This window comes from Sinohyriopsis cumingii, chromosome 6 (genome assembly GCF_028554795.1).
Source record: "Sinohyriopsis cumingii isolate HCF-2022 chromosome 6, ASM2855479v2, whole genome shotgun sequence".
Classification (NCBI taxonomy): Eukaryota; Metazoa; Mollusca; class Bivalvia; order Unionida; family Unionidae; genus Sinohyriopsis; species Sinohyriopsis cumingii.
Genome location: NC_142966.1, coordinates 97,576,369 through 97,600,228, shown reverse-complemented (window position 1 = coordinate 97,600,228; position 23,860 = coordinate 97,576,369). Strand labels below are relative to the sequence as shown.

The 23,860-nt window shown below is 34.9% G+C and overlaps 1 protein-coding gene across 1 annotated transcript; it reads left to right on the top strand.

The window, feature by feature from the left end:
• The first annotated feature begins 1,772 nt into the window (after positions 1-1,772).
• On the top strand, positions 1,773-23,607 carry LOC149797514 (uncharacterized). Its single transcript, XM_089962353.1, has 8 exons — positions 1,773-1,854; positions 7,168-7,260; positions 9,380-9,487; positions 15,160-15,249; positions 18,344-18,545; positions 18,990-19,079; positions 19,397-19,498; positions 20,041-23,607. Exons 1-8 carry the CDS (start codon positions 1,775-1,777, stop codon positions 21,103-21,105), a joined length of 1,830 nt encoding a protein of 609 aa, XP_089818479.1. The 5' UTR covers positions 1,773-1,774; the 3' UTR covers positions 21,106-23,607.
• Positions 23,608-23,860: the final 253 nt, after the last annotated feature.

Genomic DNA, 23,860 nt, shown 5'->3' with positions numbered 1-23,860 from the left:
ACAAAATCTTTAAAACTACAGATTAAGCTAACCGTATGACTGTTTTGACTTAACAATGTCTTATTATAGAATTTTTAAACACATACTTGATATATATATGCTGCTACAAATAATACATGTATAATCCTACTTAAGGACTACATTACAGCTCACATAAGGAATTTGGCTCCAAATTAGACATTGTAATCCCAATACAGACCTTGACACAATTTTATCAAAATATTATCTTAGAAAATTACTCTGCTCTTTGTTATTTATATTTTATTGTCATTGTCTGTTGCCTTTTCTTGCTGATTACATGTTATGTACATCTGTATTTTGTATTTGACCTTGTTCAAAATCAAGTTCATGTTTTACATGACCAGGAACATTTATCGTGTAAACACAGAATACATAGCTCAATATTTCTCTGTCATGGTGGATTAAATATTCCGATCATTATTAGTAGTAAACATATTTCCTTCAGTTTAAGTTGAAGATACAGTCTTGATTCTGACCTTAGATATACTTTTTTTAAAAAACTGGTGATTGCGACTTTGATTATGTAGATGGGTATATAATCTTGTTTACCTAATAATGACTAATTCTTGCCGGAACATCCGAAGCAGAATAATACTTATTTTTGTCTTCAGTTTTTAATTTGTTGGATTTATTTATTTAACTTATTCACTGGAAATACAAAGTGCTCAATAATATTCTTGGGCAGAAACATTAATTTGGAATTATAATGAAGGTCATTTTGGATTATATTACTGTCATTCATCAAAAGACTGTTAACACATTGCCAGAATCCAGGCCGTTGGCACAATATTTGCACATTCGAGATAATGTCGCATCAACACATTCGATATCAGAATTTATATGGAAAACTATCGGAATTCAAATGCAATTTTATATATTTGGTCTAATTGTAGAATTTCTATAACTGAGATTTAATTCACAATACTCACAAGTTCTTTACAAATTTTCACTTTTTAATCCAGGGAAATCTATTACTTGCTGTTCTTTTATTCCGATATCAAATGTTCATATGAATATCCTCACTGTACACTACACTCCATAAATATATCCATGTGCGTGTTTGGTGAAAGAGACGGTTAGTAAGAGAGATAGATAGAAAGAGATTGATTGCACCCAAAATCTGTTAGATTCGTGCTCTCTTAAATGCAACATGATGACCATATTATCGCATACAGCTAGAGTTCCTTCAGCTTATCTATCATTTCCGACTCATTACAGCTGGTTTTAATATATTCAAACGCAGCTATAACATATGTTATGATGTAAAATAACTCATGCGTTCAAATATAAGAGTACATAAATAATGAGAATCAAGTAAGTACATAAGGCCCCAAAAGACACATATCAATGATGGAAATGTATAGCACAGCCGTATTGAATGATCGAAAAAGACAACAATAAAAAATAAACACGACGGAAAGAAACTAGGTCCGGCTTCTAACACTTGCAAAATTGTCGTTGTGTATGATCACATGTTCCACACATTACCTGGTTAGGGTATTGCTCTTGGATAACTGACCAATTTATAGTTGCTTGTTATTTTACTACAAGATATATTGATTTATATTTACCGCAGCCATGCACACATTTTTTATGTTTATCACACAAAAACACCAAATGTTCAAAAATCTACTCTTGCAAAACGCATAAATCACACAGGATTCGCACAAGATGGTGTGTATATTCCTATAGTGCGGACTTATTCTGTACTTATTCTTGATAGATTTGAATTTTCATTTGTTAACGTTTCAGAATGGGGAACTGTTTTCGAAGAGGAAACTCTGATCACAACATGTATGAACAAATGGAAGACGGGAACCCCCAAACAGATAGGTAAACACATGTAAATTAAACTATAACCGTAAAGACTTGTACGATTATTCCCATTAAAATTAAAATAAGATAATTTGATAAAATGACAATCGTTCGTTTTCTTAAATGAGTGGATATAATAACTTTATTTGAATCGAATTATTTTCTCAGCTTCTTATTTCTAATCGTTTTATTTCCAACTGGCTAAAAGTCTCTATATTTCGGGACGTAAAATATATTGCATTCGGGTTAAATCCTATCCTGACAATCCCCTGCTTACACAATCTCCACTGAACATTATCCCTCCTGGCAATATGAAACAACTGGCATAATCCTGTTAGTGATGGTAACTTCTTTGCAGTATATTATAATTATATAATCCGGTTACAAGATCTATTACTGACTTAAATATAAGTACATATACATGTCCCCATAATGTAAAAAGGGTCAATTAGCCTCCAGAATACAAACATGCCATTTTGAAACGAGATATGAAAAACATGAGAAGAAACGTAACCTATTGTAAATATAACTCATATCTAGTTTGATTATGGGACTTTCATGTTTATTCAATCAATGTTTTCCTTACCTGTCAAGTACTTCACAAAATATATTAATAATGGTCAAATACAGTAATCCGAAGACATATTTTATCTGAATGCTAATATTGCTCTGCTGCCACCCCCACAATTCTCAGGGTTCAAAGGCCCCACAAACACGCATATTTGGGCAAAGCAAGCCTGTACCAAAATTCGAAGGGCCCACAAAACTGTATGTTTATCCAAAGCATACCCACATATAGCGATGTACATTTGTGACGTTTTAAAAGTTAATAATAGCTAAACTAAGATGGGCGAGTGGCCTATGTCCTATATTTTACTTGGCGGGGGGTGGGGGTGGACAAATTATGGTAAGGGTGGGAATTCATGAAGGGGACATCATCTGGTTCAAGAATTTATTCGTACCCCCTATAGGTCAGCCAACCCATTCAACACCCATATTCTAAATATGCGCACGCTTTCTGTATCTCCAAGTTCCGAACGCTTCCTGACTCTTAACAGTTATACTTCAAGTAAAGTTATCTACCATTATTTAATTAAAATGTTGAGTGGAACTACTAAAGTACTCATTGATGTTTTTCTAATAGTACATTATATTGTTTACAAGATGGCCGCTATCGCTTAACCGGCTTGAAGAAGCTGTTCCGTTTTTTAGTGCCGTTTTCATGATATTTGTGCTTGTTGCCTGTTTTCATCTCCGTTATTATGTTCATTATGTACTGGTTGTTAAATTCGTATGTGTTTCTTCATCTCTTTGCTTTGTAAACGAGAATAGTTCGACTTTTTCTCAGCTGTTTTGCTCCACTTTTTTTTAACAAACCGCCATCACGTGATACTCGCCAGTCAACCCGTTTATGCTACGATGGACCCTCATTAATTGCTTTAAATGTTCACTCCTTGGCTCTCCACACTACATTATGCTCTGGACTAAACGAACTGGGACTGCATTCATCATTACCTAAATGTAAACAGAAGCGAAAAAACAAACGTTGTTTCAAAGATGGCCGGCGTAGAAGAGGGAGAAGAATTCCAGTTATCTCCCTTATTTCGGCACAACCATTTAAAAAAATTTCGACCGTTAATTTAGATAACCTAATTCAAATCCCAATTAATTCGTCAACCTTTGTGTCCACTCTCCAAGAAATACTTCTGCGCATTGCATTATTCAATGCCCAGTCAGTAGGACCACGGAAAAGCGCACAGAAATAGTTAATTTTATCAACGACCAAAATGTTGACATATTTTTCTTGACAGAAACATGGCTAAAAACATAAGGCGATGAGCCCAAGTGTGCGGATCTAACACCCACTGGTTACTCCATCAATTCGTTCCCCCGTGATTCTCGTGGAGGTGGAATTGATGTCATCACAAAGAACTCCATGATAAAACGTCTTAACTACACCACAACATTCAATTTCGACCACACATCGTTTGAACTAGTCCAAACCACACTCACACTAAAGCATAGGTCAGTCCGTTTTTTCTGCCTATACCACCCTCTGCCTAGTAGAAAAAAACAAGCTGGCTGACTCTCTCATTTTGGAGCAGTTTCCGAATCTCCTGGACTATGGAAATTCGATAGGTGGCAACCTGATTATTCTTGGAGATTTCAACTTTCACTTTGACTGTCCCGGAAACTCAAATACATCAAAACTCATAGATTCCATTAATGTTTTCAACCTCAAACAGTCAGTTAACCAACCCACCTATACACATGGTCACATTTTTGACTGGATTATTTATAGACCTGATGAGAACATTCTACGGTCCTCCGTGATATCCCATGACCTTGCATCAGATCACCTCTGCATTATATGCCATCTTGACGTATCAGTTCCTAACCCTCCACCTTTATCTGCTACTAAGAGAAACCTCCGTATGATAAATAGAACCAAACTAATGCACGACATCCAAGCTAACCTAACAACTTGCTTACCTCCTACCGCAGAACAACTCGATAGCTGTCTGCGTTCATTACTTGACAAGCATGCCCCAGCTACCAAGTGCAGAGTATCAATTCAAAAGTGTTCTCCATGGTATTGCAGTGTTAGGGACCAGCTTCGCACTGCTAAAAGAGACCGCCGTAAAGCTGAGAGGCTCTGGCTTTGCACCAGACTCACTATTCATAAGCAAATCTATGAAGTCGCTAAGAAGAATGTCATAAATATAGTCCATGCAGCGAAATCAGCCCACTACACTACTAATATCATGGTAAGTTCCAGCTGCAAAGAGCTCTTCGAGAGTACTAACAAGCTAATGTCAAGGAACAAATCAACACCACTTCCAACTACCTTCTCTCCAGTCGACCTTCCGGACATGTTTGCAAATTTCTTCCGTGACAAAGTACAAACCGTTAGAGATAAGCTTGACACCACAATTTCAATTGACTCGTCGTCACCATACAGTTGGGATACAGAATTTGAGCGGCAACCATTAGCAACATTTGACCTTGTCTATAAGGATTTCGTACGTACAATCGTGATGAAGAGTGCACCAAAGTCATGTGAACTTGATCCAATTCCATCATCACTTCTTGAGTGCTTAGATCCAGTATTGCCTTCACTAACTGATGTCATTAATACCTCTCTCTCATCTGGGGAATTCCCATCATTTTTCAAAACTGCCATTGTAAAGCCTCTGCTGAAAAATCAAAACTAGACCATAACGATTTAAAGAACTACCGCCCAGTTTCTAATCTCCCATTCATTTCAAAAATCTTAGAAAAGGTTGTTTTATCCCAGCTTGTAAGTCATTTAAATGCAAACAGTCTTTTTAACAATGTAAATCTGCATATCGCTCTTGCCACAGTACTGAAACTACTCTTCTAAAGGTAGTTAATGACATTCTCTCTGCATTGGATAGCGGGATGACTACAGTTCTCACCCTCCTTGATTTGTCTGCAGCATTTGACACAATAGACCATGATATATTACTTCACCGTCTCCAGCATATATTTGGCATTCATGATACAGTCTTACTGTGGTTCAAGTCCTACTTCGTCAACAGGACACAAATTTTATCTGCAAATGGAATACACTCCAGCCCAGTTGATCTATGTTGTGGTGTTCCACACGGGTCTGTTCTTGGACCTGTTCTCTTCATTCTGTACACTCAGTCGCTCTCAAGTGTCATAGATCATCATCCAGTGTCTCACCAATTATACGCTGATGACACCCAAATATACAAACCTAGCCACCCAACTGAAGTTGATGCTACCATCCAAGGTGTAGAGAGGTGCATTTCTGATGTGAAATCATGGATACATGTAACAAGCTGCAGACGAATAATGATAAAACTGAGGCCATTCTGATCATAACACAAAGACTTTTTCATTCACATCCTTTACCTCAAACAATAAATATCAGCAACGCCAACATTACATTCACACAATCAGTACGAAACCTAGGTGTTATTCTGGACAGTAATCTCACATTGCACCAACATGTCATGAACATATGCAGGGCTGCATATCTTGAGCTTTGACGCATCAGCTCCATTCGCAAATATCTTTCAGTTGATGCCACTAAAACACTTGTATGTTCATTAGTACTTTCAAGTCTGGACTATTGTAACTCAATTATGTCTGGTTCCTCTCAATATCTACTCCAGAAACTTCAAAAAGTTCAAAACACAGCTGCTCGGATCATACTTAGAGTACCACGATCAGAGCACACATCCCGCTGCTCTGTACCCTACACTGGCTATGCATTCGATCCAGAATCAAACACAAAATTTGTTCTCTGTGCTACGTTTCACTGTCGGACTCTAGTCCAACATATTTATCTGATCTCACCCATGTGTATACACCAGCAATATACTTAACGCTCCTCTTCTGACAATCGTATGCTCATTATTCCCACTATGAAAACAAGCGTTCTTTTGCATACCAGGGCCCAGCAACGTGGAATGAATTGCCCACTGAACTTAGACACAAAGACACAGTGATCACATTCAAGAGGGCTCTCAAAACGCACTTATTTTGACTGCAAGAACAAATTTAAATACGTAATAATGTTTCCTAACTGAAATATTCTCAGCATGTTTTAATATTTTTTATGTTTTTCTAATTTCATGTTGTTTGTTTTTTTAATAATATTATTATGTTTCTTATCTTATAGGTGTTGTCTAATGTTGTAAAGCGCTTAGACCTTCTAAAGATTAGGCGCTATACAAAGTCCTCATTATTATTATTATGTTGTATGTTTGTGAACTCATTCAAAGAAATTCTGGATTGCTTCATTTTCTTCGATCATGATGTTCAAGACTATTGGAATTCATTCTTAATATTTTTAGACTCCAGATAATACATTTAGGGTTTTGGGGGAATTTAATTCACACTATTACAAATGTCCTTTGTATTTTGTAATCGCTTGTTCAATCTCTTGAATTGTTGTTTTCACAATCCATGTTAAATATTTTACGATCTAGAGTCAGAACAACATATATATAGTGAGGCATATTGGATTATCACTATTTTACTTTAAATATCCTTTTATCAAACAAGATAATCCAGATTGCCTTTTTGGTTAGGCTTGTAACTATATTCTGTCAATATTCAATATTCTTACGTCAATAAATTCTTTTTATTTTATATAGACAATATTCGGCAAAGGTCACGAAACATTTCTTCTGAACAATATGTTAGTTCACCTAAACCTGCAAAGCTTTTCAATCACACAGAATCCATACTAGGTATTGTGGTAAATTTCCATAATGCAGACGTATACCAGACTTGCCATAGATTGATCTGTTCTATCATTGTTTAATTTTGCAGGATGTCGAACTGCTGTGGAGATTGCAACTACTGTGGAAACGATGAACGTGGTGAGCATCAACAAAAGGAAATTTTGGTCCAACGAAGAAATTGGTAACTCTTTTAAAATAAAACATAACATTTTAAAGATTTGGGTAATTAGTTAAAAGAAAACATTATAATAATATAATTAGATAAGTAAAACCTTTATCTTTCTTAAGTCGGTAACAATAGTATTTGTAGCAAGTTACTTATCCTCAGCTTTTTATTTTCACCGGTTTCATCTCCGACTGGCCAATGGCCCTTATATTTTACCACATTCAAGAAAGGACCCATGCATATTGTCAGTATACACATGCCTGCTGTATCGTCATGCTCAAACGCTTCCTGTCTAATATAACGTTTCGATTTCTTTAAATGTAACTCTCATGAAAAAACTATGCTGGGATAGGATATATAATTCAGCTCAGCTATAGTGTTCATCTTCAATTAATAATACTTCTTAATTCACCTTATATATGTATTTATAAGTATCATGAACATGCACATACAGACACATACACAAACATAAACATTCATATACAAATAAATAAATACACAATCTCTAGCTATACACGTTTCCTGATTCACTCAAGTAATGTATGCCATCCCCAGAAAAACAGTGTACACATTCCCTGAAAAATCATGCATGTTTTCTGTAGTTTACCTGAAATGATAACAAAAATAATTTCACATGCCCCTTACTGTAGTTTATATCATGTAAATAAAGAACTCAGCAATCAATTTATAATAGTTTATCAGACGATGTGCAATACCAGTAATACAAAATACACATCTTAAGTCGTCATCGTTGCAACTATAACCTTTATTGTCAACCGATGACGAAGCTGCTGTTACTACAAGCCACTTTTCCTTTTAATGAAAAATCTATACATCTCGTGTTATATCATTAATACAGCGTACATGCGTTACACACATACACACACAGATATATATATATATATATATATATATATATATATATATATATATATATATATATATATATATATATATTACTGCTTTCATGGCAATGAAACCACTTCAGTGTCGACAAATTGAGTTCAAATCCCATTATTCAGATACACGATACGATTAAGTCGAACTGGTGTAGGCACACCTATACTACTAACTCAGTCACAGAATTTGCAAAAGAACTTTTTTTCTACTATAATTCAGAATACAACTCTATACATGTGTATAAAAGCATAAAAAAATGTAAAGCATACTGAGTTTTCACTACTTTCCTGTGGTATTTGAGCACTGTATAATTAACAAAATATAAAGGCAAAACATTCACTAGGTGTTGCTAATAGTGAGCACCAACTTGTTTGGAATATAAATTTGATTCTACATATACGTATTCCTCTAAATATAAATGTGTTTAATGATAGCGTTGAAATGCACCGTATATGTCCATATTTGAAGTCTGTGCATTTGTATTTAAAGCAACGACATTCCACATTAAATTTTTCAACATCATATGAACCTTGAAACAACCATACGTCTTAACAATATGTTATTATTGGTTTTCTCAAGTTTCAGTCTTAAACTATCACATACACTGGAACGTGTACGCATGTACGAAGTGAATGTGTGGCAAGTTTTGCTTTTGTTTGTGGATGCGGCTTTCAGATTTCTGCTATAACTCGGAATAACGCATAATTATATAAACTCATTAAACAGTCATACAAGTTCATCGCCACGAAACATTTTATTCCTTTAGAAAATGAAAGAAAGTTTAAAAAAAAGAAATATGAAAACAAAATTACATTTGGACAATTAGCAAACGGGGATAAGGCCTTGTAGCAATGGGTCAGAACAGTATGTAGCATTATTGCAACTAAGTTGTTGAAAGTACCAACTAATGATCAAAGTGAAATATATTCTTCGTCAGATCATCACTGAAACAGAAACTAGATTACACTTATAGTATAGATGAAAGCTACGTACTATCAATTTTGAATATGTTGAACGTCTATACATTAGATATTTTCTTACTTTATATAACAAATATTCGTTAAACTTTAGGAAGAACATATTCTAAACGTTATATGACTTACATTTGTACAGCGTTCGAATCACACTCAATTCAGCCAATATGTATTGGTGAATTCCCTTAGTGAAGACGTAATTTTGACTTACCCTAGACGGTTCTACTTTTCTTTTGTTAATATTTGAAAATGTTGAATAGCTGTGGAATATCTAACTGCTTTGGAACGTGGAACAGCTTTTGGAACGGTGGACACGAAGGCTATCAACGAGAGGAACGAAAGCAACATGTGGATCGAGGAAAATATAGGTGAGAACATATTAAACAAATGAGGATATGTAACCATTCGGGTAATTATTCTAATTAAAAGTTAAAATAATCTAATTGGACAAGTGACATCACAATATTTTATATTTGTAAGTGAGTCGATACAGCAAATTGTTTCGAACCAGATCATTTGTATTCAACTTCGTGTTTATCTTTTTTATATCCCTATTCGTTTCCAACTGGCTAAACGTCCACACATGTCAACGTATTCAAGGAAGAAATCGACCATATAAATATAATCAAGCTGATATTTATATGGTCGGATTCTTGCATGAATGTATTGAAATGTTAATATTCATGTTTCAAACCTTTCCTGGCTATTTTATGGTTGCAATGCCATATGAAGTTATCAGATAATTAATATAGTTTTACATGTAAGGAAACGTTGAACTTGATTGATTCACAAATATAACGTGTGATATTATTTAGCTCGTGGCGTCCAATGGACTAGGGACAACCAAGCCCCTAATACGGACTCATTACAACAGACTTAACAAGCATATGTTCCGCCACGTTTTGGGTGCTGTTATGACATGGCATGGGCGAATTTAAATTCCTGGTCGAAAAAAAAAACGGAAATGTCTTTTAACCGATACGAGCAGTGCGTGAAGTATGCTGTGTGTTAACAGGGATAGCGCTAAAGACATGATGACGATGTACTTAATGCCTGAGAGCAAGAAAAAACTTCAGACCAGGTCGTATCAAAATTCTGCCAATTACTCAACTCGATATGTCGTGAAATTAGCCGAGTTTCATACTCATTAGATGCTCAAAGGTGTGAAGCAGATCATCCACGAAAAGAGGGGGCTGTTGTGAGGGCAGAAGAGTTGGACAGTTTGCCTGAAGACATAAGTACAGTTCTGCAGCCCTTGTCTGAATACAGGGTAAGGACGACCACAGAGACTAAAATGTTTAATGATCACAGTCCTCAGAATAATAAAGATATGGACGGCAAATTGGCCTCATGCGGTCTCCCTCCCTGGCTGGAAGGAAGTGGTGTTGTCAGGACGCGACTTAACATTAGAGAAAAAGAAAATGCTCTTAAGCTGGCCAAGATGAGTACACTGAAAGGATGCTTGCAAAAGAGATGCAGAAATACACAATCCTTGCGCAATCCATCAGAAACGTTTGCGCACACCAAACGGACAGCTGCACTCACTGCACTCACCAACTTCCATACTTTTCTCCGGGCAAAAGGTCATCATGGAGGACATGAAGAAGTAACTGTAACTCAAATCACATCTGGCTCGACTCATCCCTGAGCAGATAAGCGGAACATTCTTCGGAGGACAGGTTCATCCACAGGAAAGTATCCACCCTGGCTGATAAGGTGGCAAGAATGGTGATCAAGCTCATTTTGCCCCCAGAGCCTAATTCCCATCTTATCTCATCCTACTGACTGCACCAGCTCCTTAAAACAAGATCTTGCAAAAGCCATTGGAGGAATAGTACGAAGAGCCTTCACAGCCGCGCAAACGCAGATAGATATCCCGCATGTCGTTGATAGATTCAATAGAAAGCCTTCGACTAAGAGAGAAAACGATGCTCATCTGACAAAAGCCTGCCTCGCGTAACCGGCACAGCATCAACGGTGAATTTGGAGCCTGGCGTGCTAGCAAAGACCTTTGAATTAGTGTCCGGGAAGAGCCGATATGCTGCTTCTAAAGGCTAATAGGGTCCCAACGCTGATTAGGAGATGATCATTCAGATTATCGTTATCTGTCAGCAGAAGCTCAAGTACCTAATACACATGAGCGACCATAGATCTTTGACACATCGATTTTAATCAGAGAAATTAAATCCGGAGACTAATCTACTCTTTATAGCCATTGACCTACTGGCTCATTCACTGAAACGATGTCCGCCTATCAGCCATCCAGGAGCAGACTGCCGTTCAACCGCCACCCCATCCAGACGGTGTGTACGAGAATGTCTTCCAAGATTTCCTCGGGACCCCCATACGGCACGACCTGAATATGGTGCTCGACTCACTCCAGATTTTTTCTACAGCTTGCACAAGGCCGACACGAGAGTTTAGGCGGCCTCCCAATGTTGAAACCGCCTACCCATTATCCTCATTACAGAGTGAAGAACGATCTATAGACTGATTTCAGATCCTGCGTGCTCCTATTATATACCTCGTAAAAGAAATACCAAAAGAAAACCCCATACTCATACCTTCTAAGAACTGACACGCTACTGTCAGAAATGAATTTAAAGGAATCTTGTTTTAACTGCTGAGTGCTGAAGCTATGTGTTATATTACTTGACCATACTATTTCTAGATTATACGCCGTGGCATCCTCATTGTAGGATAGGCACTATTTTCTTTACGGACTAATGATACATCATTAAAATACCTTTTTGCGTAGACCTTATGCTAATATTCCGATTCATTTATACGGATTAGTGACAAAAGTTTCAGTATGTTCATTGTTGCAGCCTTGAGGTCAAAATGAAAACATGCATATTTAAGATCAGCCTCGCATCTTCTTGGAAACTCCCTATGTCTCAATGCTTTTCTGCTCATGATGAGCGCGATATTAAGATTTTTAATATGGCGCCGTGGCAGCATTACTTTTACACTTGACCAGAAAATGTTATATTGATCCAGCTAGATGACAGAAGTAGAATTGAAAACCTCTCGTGCATGTCAATTTCCATTCAGGAATAGTGATAACACTATTTTAATGATTGCTGCCCTGGCGGCAATACACTTACGTCGAGTCCGCACAACGTTTGTTTGGGTTCATCATAACAAGTCATACAGCGAAGACCCATGTTGATATGAACATATATTTACTATGAGTAGAGATAAAACAATATTGGTTGCAATATCGGATTTTCAAGCAGAGTTATTTTCGCTCACATTTAACTAGACACCATTAGAAGTCTTCTGATAATGTGAACCCAAGGTTGAATTGATCTTACGTTAAAGGGAGTTGCGATAATAAAATATTCAATATCTTCGAAGCGGCCGCTATATTCGGAGTTAAATCTGCGTTTTTTTTATTTAGGAACAACTAGGCGTCATAAACAAGATGTACAATTGTTTGATGAAAACCTCTTATTGATATGTCTTCCCGTTCAGAAGAAGTAATGATAACAAGATGTACAAGGTGGCTGCTGTGACTTCTATATTAGATGTCTGGATAAACGTGTGCTCTGGCAGTGCCTCAATGAAGGATCTTCTGGGGGTTTGTCACTCTGAGTACCCACCGACCCAGTACCTACTTCCTAACCTAACACCACCCCGAACAATACTATACACTATTTATTGATCCACCTCTGCAATCAATAAACTTCATTTATCAATAACATGTTCGTGGCTAGAATGCGTGCAAATTAAATTATTCTTAATAAACAGAGAGATAGAGACCAAGGGCGAGAAATAACAATGATACACAAATAAATGGCAAAGTTACATTTATGTATTTATACACATTTTATACAGTACAATAAATAGTATTTTAACGCAAATGATTTATTAAAATGAAACTGAATTCAGTCATTTCCTTCATTTTAAAATATCATACGACTGACATTGGTCTGTTGTACAGAGCCGTTTATATATATGCTTGTATCTTTATTGAAACTGCATCTGTGCATGTTTATACTGGACTCTAGTCCAACATACCTATCTGATCTCACCCATGTGTACACACCAGCAAGATACTTACGCCCCTCTTCTGACAATCGTATACTCATTATTCCCACTATGAAAACAAAGTCATACGGACAGCCTTTTTTGGCATACCAGGGCCCAGCAACGTGGACTTAATTGCCCACTGAACTTAAACACAAAGACACATTGATCACATTCAAGAGGGCTCTCAAAACTCACTTATTTTGACTGCAAGAACAAAATTAAAGACATAATAATGTTTCCAACCTTAAATATTCTCAGCTTGTTTATTATTTTTTAATGTTTTTCTAATTTCATGGTGTTTGTTTTTGTAATGGTATTATTATATGGATTTTTTAAATTATCTTATAGATGTTGTCTAATGTTATAAAGCGCTTAGAGCTTCTAAAGATTATGCGCTATACAAAGTCCTCATTTTTATTATTATTATTATTATTATTATTATTATTATACCCATCGAATACAAAATCATTTGGAGAGTCAAGTGATTGATATACGATCCGCAAGAATGCTGAATCTAGAGCAAACATATCTGTTGATGTTTTGTTTTGTAAGGAAACCGTAAAGCTGCCACAATCATTTTATGTTAATGAAGTTTCTAGAGTGCTGTTTTTTGCTTGTTTTCTATGTTTATTTTGTTGCTTTTTTTGTTGTTTGTTTTGGTTTTCCTTTTTTATCTTTTGTCTTTCTTCATCCATGGATCCTCACCGTAGAATCACCAGGGATGTCATAACACATTTCATATCATTTTTTGAGAAGATCGATTAATCTAAATCAGTTATGTCCAACTGGTTACTTTTTATGTTAACAATGATGATGTCGATCTGCTAGCACTGAAGATGATTTCAAAATGATTTTGTAGATCTTTTCAATTCATTCCGCCATTGTTTCGTACTTGCATCAGACAATACACGCTTAGCAGTGATTTAAATTACAGTTATGGTATTCGCCAAAAGTGGAATGGTACATTGTCCTTCAGTGGAAGAATGGAATGATATACAATTCATTTTCTCAGAAAATACTTCACATGCTTTCGAATAATGCTCACAGATTTAAGCACACTCTCAGCTAACCAGTCTAGGTATAATCAGTTCATTATTTTGAATACTTCCATGCAAGCTTCCATACATTCATGACGTATGGAACGTACTTTTTCCAACACGGCGAATTGGTAACAATAATAGATGAAAGAAGTACATCATTTGATGTTTACGCTTATATCTCTAGTCATATTTTGTATATTTTGTAATACGTTCCCTGTGTTGAAATATATTTAATTAAGTTATATGCGGATGATGAATTGTATATATTGATCAGACTTACTTTCCAAACATTATTTCCAAAACATACATACGCAGAAGCATGTATATATGCATACAGAAAAGCAATTCAACAAACAAGTATGCATGCGTCATACTAAAACTGTAGGGGTCTGCTTGCAACAAGATATATCTTCTAGTAACCTTTAATCCAGAACACTGGTTAAAGAACACGATCGACTGCAGTGGTTCATACTGATATCTTTAATTTGTTCTGGACGCAATGAGCAGCAATAGAAAGAACCTGATCAGACAGAGCGATAAATCGCAAAGCTATGGACTTTTGCAATCAATGTAGGACAAGGACATGAACTGTCCTTAATAACGGAGATCTGAAATATATAGTAATTAAACCGTTGGCCACTGCAGCACCCATTAAAAAGCCCTTGCTTATCGCACAACTTCTCTGTTTAAGTTAATGCATCAAACACAACCACGGCAAATAATTATCAAACGCGTTATTGCTCTCAGACAACAATTAATCATATAAAGTAGCATATACATGCCTACAAGCACACTTATATGCATGTATACTTAATAAGTCACTAATTAGCACAATACAGAGCCATTACTTGTTATAAATACTCATTTCTAGTTAAAGATATCCCTTGGCCTATTATTATCGTTAATCAGCATGGTATCCAATTGCTTCTTACTGTTAGGTTATTCCAATGTATTTCTATTTTTAGAGTAAGCCATGATGAAATGAAGAGTAAATTGGACGAACAAGAGCAGGAACTTAGGAGGCTGCGAAGTGATTGCAATGAATTACGTACAAGGTGGCTTATTATTTCTTTATAACGAAATCTCAATGTTGCAAATGACCGCAGTTCCAGAATAATTATTAATTTAAATATATTCCATTGAAATATAATTTTTTGGTGACCGTTCCATGTGTTGCATTTTGTCAAAAATATTTTTATACTTCGTGCCAAACTATTTATTTTATGACTGTATGGTTGTATATATGTATGCAGATATGTATATATGTATGTTCGTGTAATATTTACGTACGTTCGTGTGTGTGCATGTATGTATGTATGTATGTATGTATGTATGACTGACTGACTGACTGACTGACTGACTTTATTTCCTCTGTAAAAAGAGATTACATCAGAATAAACAAATTCATGATAATACAAGATCATAAAATAAAACAGAAAATTGACAAAAATACAATAGTAATACTGTGTCAGCTACCGTATTGACAAAACGAAATATCTCAATGCCTGCAATTATGCAAATCTGCAGCCATTTGGCGGAGCAAGGCACTAATCTTTTAACAGTTGCTTGATGATGATAATATTTCGAAAGTTAATACGTCTATAGTGCTATGTGCTTAACATTAAGTTCGAGATAGTAACGAAAATGAAATGAAAAACTTATAATAGTGTAATTCTATATGTAGTTTTTTTTTTTCTTCATATGACGCATGTATTTATGCATATATATACTTGTTTGCGCGTATTCGTGCGTGCATGCATTTATCTATGACTAACTGTCTAAATGACTTAATTACCTCTTCAACAAAGAGTATATCAGGTTGCTAAGATACATATTATACATATCATAGGATTATGAGACACATCATAGACGAGAACGCAAGCATGATATATACATCGTCAACTAATGCATTTACAAAATGAGATATATAAATACAGAAAACCACATAAAAATCTCTTGGAAATAAACATAAACAAATACATAAACAAATACATAAACACACACACAAACAGCTGTCATACAACAAAATTTGCGGATTTGACAAGAAGACTTTGGCCTTTAATTGTTTATATTTAATGTTAATTTACTACTTACTTTTAATATCATGTTAGGGCATGTTAGTTGATAGTAGGGCACACATTTTATTGTAGAATGAAGCTATGCTGTTTGCGGTCACCAACATGAGCCTATCTGATACGTCATCGTCAATAGACGACATGCAGTCAACCCTGCTTCCAAGAAGTGTCTCCAACAATATATCGTCTTCTTGATTGAATAAGTTAACCCCGTCTCTCACTTCTAAAGAGTCAATCACTCTCTCAAAGAAAACGTTTCGTTCCTCAAGCAGCATTTCGCAGCCTAAAATAAGATGTTTCGCTCTGTCTTCAGTCTCTTTTCCACAGAGTTTGCATACCATAACTTTACCAACAGGCATGATATATAGTTTCATTACGTTCGTGTGTATGTATGTATGTATGTATGTATGTATGTATGTATGTATGCATGTATGTATGTATGTAAGTATGTATGTATGTATGTATGTATGTAGGTATGTAGGTAGGTACGTACGTACGTACGTATGTATGTATATTGTATGAATGTATGTATTCACTAATGAATATCAATTGAACAACTCAACGGGAGATTGTACAATACCATTTTTTATATCTAAGCATAGCCTACATTAAAATAAAGAAATACGCAATCATTCCTAGATGCGTCATTTATAATACTACTACGACTGAGATTCTGGGAACATTTAGATCTTATCTTGCCGTTTTTCTGGCTGTTGTGAACGCTGTGTTTGATATTGCTACATTAATTTGACCAATCTGCTGTTATTACATTGTGTTGTAGTTCTTAAGAAAATTTTGAATACTTTTCTCTGACGTTTACTAGATATGTGTTGACTATTAAAATATGTTGATTGCATTCGATGAAATATTATTGAAGACTGCACCGGAATACGATGTTTATTGAATATCGTCTCTTTGCTTTGCCTTTACATTGGATCACAGAACAGATAGTTGTGAATTGTGAAATGCTGAAAATGATGGTTGTAATAAACATTCCAGTCGTTTCTAATTTGCTTACTTACAAAGAAACAACATAACCTATGCTCACGTTTGATATGCTGGTTTCAAGTTTGCATTTAAAATAAGTGAGTAAACATGATATACTGTTACAATGATGTTCATTAGCACAGTAGAAAATTAAGGACAATTGATTTATATACACCTGAATACACTGCTGCAACGCTTTGCTATCCATGTTTAAAATTTATCAGGCCCTTCGAGTTGATTTGCATTTTATAATTTTAATATACTTTATAAGAAAAAAATCAATATGTTAAAACTTTTATACAGTAATGAAGATCTATCGAGACAATGCAAAAGAGCAGCATGTAAACGATTTGGTAAAATATTGCAGTTAATTGCGAACAAAGTAATTCAGATTGTTTCTCCAAGTTTATTTTTACTACTATTGCAACTACAACAACTTTTCCTACATCCATCTCACTATTATTAACCCTGCAACAAAAACGACGACTACTGCCACTACAATCATTTAACATGATGTTCTTTCGCAAGCTATTGCTATTAAGTTTAGTGTATTCACATTTTCCCTGTATCTAAATGACGACTACTTACCCTAGCTCTCTACGTCTCTTCCATTTCCTCCAAATATATTTAAAATAATATAATTACGACTAAATTTACTAGAAGAATATCAGGAACAACTACAACATCGACAAACTAACAGCAAAACCGGCTACTGCTACTAACAATATGACAAATAGTACTGCTATTACTACCTACACCTATATTGCCAACAGGGATGCTCCTGTGTAAACTTTGTTATCATTACTTTTACTACTACAGTTACTATCACATATTATACTATTATTGCAAATATTATCCTTTACAACTCTGCGGCTTCCATCACTGTTCAAACTATTGATTTTACCGCTGTACGTTCCAACGCGGCTGCTACTATTTGTACAACCACTACCACGTACGCAAGACAACGAACCACACGTTCATTACAACTACCGACATTATTATCTTCAGTGGCATCTTAGGCTATTATTCCTAAACCTGATATAAGGAAATGTATATGTTTCATTAATTTTGTTTTGTACTTTAATAGGTTAAGTGAAATGGCATCTATGCAGCTGACAGAGGGAAATCCAAATATTGTCGACCTCAGCGATCAGAATCGGCCAGACAAGATAGCTGAACAGTTTTCGGAGCTCTACGACAACCAGTGGACTGAATGCTATCAGGATTTAGTTAATGTTCTCAAAAAAACTGAGGAAGAATCCATCCATATCCTTTTACAGATTGTGAAGGTAAGGCCATTTTTGTTGTTCATGATACAGTCAGAATCATATTATGGTATTTACCACTCTCAGTTTAGGCGCATGACTTATGCAAGTATCATGCACGTTGTCACAGCCATTAAATTTGATACAAACCTTGCACATTCTTTAAAGTTGATACCCTGTATTCCCAATCATCGTTTAATGTTCGCAATGCTAGAAGATGTTAAAAATATGTATTAGTGATATGTATGCAAGAGTTTAAATGCAGGCAGAATTTGATATCATTTGCTGAAAAAAAATCACTTTGTTCACGTCAATACTTTAATATATTTGTCAGCCAACGTAAGCACATTATTCTATTTTTCTGCCAATGTTGTTCAAAAGGGAAAACATTTTTCTGAATTAACCTTACTAAATTGTTTACTATTTGTTACAACATTGCATATAATTGTACGTACTGTATTTTTCCAGACGTCATATAATATATGTCTTGATCGATCCCGAACCATCTTGACAGATGCCAAAGACAGTATGTTCGTTTTTGCAGGAAAGTCGGATGGGGTAAGTCTATAATTGGTACGTCGATGTCTAATTTTTGGATCACAGTTGATGTGACAAAAGAGCAAATTTCCGAATTTCAACGTATTGGCTATTGAAATATTGCAACTTTTACAATATTCATTAGACGTAGCAGAAAACATGTTTATGTTACTATTTTAAATGCATTATGTTGTCTCAGAACTAGTGGCCCTAAACATATTAAACGTAATATAAATTAGATAGGGGCGTAACAATAGAAGATGAATTTGAGTTTATGTGTATTTCTTTTGCCCATGTTCTCTTTCCATTATGTAAGTATGTGTTTCTTTCTTTTGTAGGACCCTGATAAGGCTCTTGATGCATTAATCCAGGAAACTCTTCATAAATTGAAATATTACCGTACTAAAAACTTCAAAGCTGCACCGACAAACATTGAAGAGGTATCAAGCAAGCATCAAAATAATTCACCTTTACTCAAGCAAAATCCCTACTTAATTGTATTATGTTCATCTGAAAAAGGAATCACAAAATATAGCATGTACCCTCATCAGTGTAAATCCCAATAAACGGTATCTACGCTGCCATTATGAACTTGCAACATTTACAAAACACATTGATTCAATTGTAATTTTTGTATCTTAACTAACCTAGGCGTCAATGATAGGAAGAAACTTTTCTTATGTAATCGTAACACCGTGACATTTTGCAGTCTTATTAGCAACGTGTTTGTGTTCATTAGATATTTCATAACATGGAGACGAAAAAGGTAGAGGTAGTAATTATTTCACATAATTCATGGAAGAAATATTACATCTCCTGAGTATGTTTACTAGTTAAGGTTTCATACGATTTTAAGGAAGACGTTGTGTCCATCTTTGACTGTCACTTCAACTAGGATCAGTCATTAAATTTGATTTCTCTTTATTGTATAGTTTTGTCTGTATGTTATTGCAAGTTCATTTCGTTTTCTATTTGTTCATAGGAAATAATGGCAAAGCTTATATCATTGATTGGTGAATCAGAGATTGATCTTTGTGGCAGTTTTATAGAAGAATGTATCAGGATATGCTGGTTGATGTGCATCAAGGACCCGCCGATGTATATAGTCTGCGACAAAGAAACTTTGTTCGACAAAACTAAATATGTGGCATATACTAGAAGGGGGAACAACGTTTCTTTTGTTGTGTGGCCAGTACTGTGTCTTCATAAAAATGGCCCATTGATGAAACAAGGTGTTGCACAAGGTGAAGACAGAGAAGAGCAAAAAGGGAATACAAAAGTGAACCCTGCAAGTCCTTCGCTACTCGAAGTCGATCACATGCAGGGGTATCATACCAATATTGAGAATACGACGAAACTAGATAGTGACTACCCAATAAAAGATCCATTTATAGCAAAAGAAACAAACCCAGAGAATATGGAAAGTGTTGATAGTAGCCTACTTCCGATTAAAATGGAAGATACTGCTGATGGAAATAAGGGCAAATCTGAGCAATTAGGCTTTGGGGATCACGAAAAAATAGAACCTACTGATGAAGATGTAGCTATGCGCCAGAAATATACCGACGCCGTGGGCATAGCACAATGCAAGGGTCACATTATTACTGCTATGATAGAAAATGAAGCTCAGTGTAAAGGAAATTATAATGATGTGGAACAGTTCAAAGAAGTTTCAGGACAAATGTCTGAGACACAAACTTTCAATAGAGCCGCAAAAACGGACAAGACCATATATGATCTGAAAACAACTTATGTAGAAAAAAACGAAATGTGTCGGCAAGGACAATCAAATCTAAATGGAATGGAGGAGATCAGTGCTATCTGTCATGCGAGGAGAGGTGACAATGAGGACCAGCTATCACATGACATCTATAAGCATGAAAACAATGCTATAGATGTACCCAAAGAAAAAGATAATTTAAAGTACCCTTTAGATTCAGTCTTTGTGAACGACACAAGATCGACAGAAGACAATCAAGGCTCGACAACTGATTTATTACAAGAAACTGATGTCGAAGGAACTGTAGTCGCCTCTATAACGAAATGAAATACTGAGTCTGCAATGCAACAAACCGTTCTAATAATTATGCAAGGTGTGACAGAACAGCCCCTTTTGGGAGCCAAATATAATAAAGCCACTATTGAATACGCTAAAAGAGATTGCCGGGAACATGATAAGGGAATTAATTATATGGAAGAAAGCGAAGTACACGTGGTTATAGATGATGAAGTAAGTAAATATTCTAATTTGACTAATCGGATGAATTTCCTAAACCAGTCAGCACATCGGGATCCTGTAGAAGCAATGCTTATCATGTCATACATGGGCCGGAATAGAAACAAACATGTTTTTCTTGCACGGATGACTCGTCCAAATACGATGACTGTGTGAGAAATAATAAACCTGACGTATTAATTAGTGATATGTTTCGGGTATTTGTAATGTCTGTATAATCTGTTTAATTTATAATATATTTTTATTTACCTTAATCGGGTTTACGATATTTACATTTTAATTGCTTTACGCAGAGGCTGGCTAGTTCTATTCTAAAGTTATGTACACTATGTTGTAAGAATCACATTCATAAAAAGCCCGATAGCCAGGTCAAGCCAACAACTATTTGGGTCAAGTACGCCTACCATTAATATGAATATTGGTCGCATAAACATCACGTGAAATTAGAAGTGGACTTGACCTATAGAGCGATCATGCACGCCCCAACTGTAGATTAGTTAAATAGTTTGAGAAGATCAGAATGTGACTGTTTGAGCTATTTTGCAATAGTATCATTTTTTGTTTTCGGAATCATTTAGCGAATCAGATTATGTTGATTAGTTGCCTATGTAGGAGCTATATTATGATAATACGCACTACTTATTATATTCTTCATTTATGCTCAGTTTTGTAAGAGTCGTTAAAAATAGTGATTTATTTATAATATTTATTCCTTGAATTTAGTATAGAGTAATATCTTTAATTTAAATATTCAGTATTGAAGATTTATTTACGAAATTGAACATTTAATTCATTTTTTTGGCGTTTTGAAACCTTCAAGGATTTCGATGACATTCTACGTTCACGGCATTACAGTGATGTAAAGTCATTTGGGATTAGAACTGTGATTCTACAGTGGTACAAGCACGGTAGCACAAAAATTGGAATTCTCAATACCTTTGGACAATTTCCGGATTAGTGAGAAATTAATAGTATAATTTAGGATATTCTCAGAGTTTATTAGCTGCAAGCTATTTTTTTTTATATCTCATTCACTTTGTTTCATTTTATATTCTATTTCAATAAATCTATTTTTATAAAGGTGGATTAACAAGATATAAAATGAAAATGATTCAGTCTTTTTGTTTGAACAATCTAATTTCTATTTTAAAAGACCATGACAGTAAAGGCATTTTTTGTGAATGAAGGTTGTATTTAAATCATGTTTTGTCTTTATGCTAATGATTTCTGCATAATCGCTGATACAGTATGTATAATTACAAAGGGAAACAATACATTATAACCTTTGTAAATGTTCAGTAATTAATGTTGACTAGTAGCAATCGTGCTATGTTATGGGGGCCTATTCAAAGTATATATAAAATATAAGCATGCGCGATGCGATAGTCTGCTTGAAACCAGTTGTAGGTATTCGGATATTTCGGGGGGGGGGGGGATAATGCTGTGGACCAAAATTTGTAGAGCACCGTATAAATCGCACCATTGTTTGGTTGATTACTGCTACAAAATTGTTTAGAAATCTCATTTGCTCCAAGGCAAATTATTGTTTAAGCATAAAGATTCCATCTTAAACCTTTTATTAAATGTGTACTTCTTTCGTTATAGGAAACAAGAACAAAAGAAAACGAAATAAAATATTAAATAGGTTCATTCAAGACATATATAAACCGTATGCTTATATTGGCAATTATATTTCAAGGAGTATTGAGTGTTTGTTGCATATATATATATATATATATATATATATATATATATATATATATATATATATATATATCTGTGTGTGTATCATATGAAAGATATATAAAAAATGGCACTTTTACATGATAGAAATATATTTACTTTTGCACCCAATAATAAGAAGCCCATTTTGCGTATGTGGTTTTGCTATTATATGGTTATCTAGGAATATTAATTGTGTTAAAGTGTTTTTGTGTAGCTCAAGCGTAGAATAATAAATTTCATTTCAAGGATTAAAACAGGAACAACTGTTTCAGAGTATTCTTTGTTCCTGGGAAGATGGTCAAAATTACAAATATTTCCTATACTTAGAATGTCAATATTTTCATAACTTCTACTGCTAATCTCAGGATAAGAATTACACCATATTTAGACGATGATACACATCTGTACATGTAGTTGATGAAGACATCAATACTTTTATAGGGGCAATATATTTTGTGACAAGGATAGTAACTATGATATTGGAGATGAACTTATATGTTTGAACATAGGTACGTTTTATGTTAGGCATGTGTACGTCGATTGTCTCAGCTGTGTTTTTGTATAAATAAAGATGTCCCTTCTTTTGGATTGAATGTGAAATCCCGACATCTCTCTCTCTCTCTCTGTCTCTCTCTCTCTCTCTCTCTCTCTTTAGTGTGCATTATTACTGCTAGCATTTTCCATGTAATCGGGATGGTGAGAGGTGCATCTTTAATCATAATGATTCCCTTTTAGTTTTTATTTTTGCAAATAATAATAATAATAATAATAATAATAATAATAACAATAATAATAATAATAATAATAACAATAATAATAATAATAATAATAATAATAATAA

What these genes read in the sequence shown, in the direction of transcription:
- LOC149797514 (XM_089962353.1), top strand. Translation starts at nt 1,775, where the DNA reads ATGGGGAACTGTTTTCGAAGAGGAAACTCTGATCACAACATGTATGAA. An exon ending in TTGCAGGAAAGTCGGATGGG is followed by an intron (nt 19,080 to 19,396) that starts GTAAGTCTATAA and finishes TTTCTTTTGTAG; the next exon opens with GACCCTGATAAGGCTCTTGA. An exon ending in CACCGACAAACATTGAAGAG is followed by an intron (nt 19,499 to 20,040) that starts GTATCAAGCAAG and finishes ATTTGTTCATAG; the next exon opens with GAAATAATGGCAAAGCTTAT.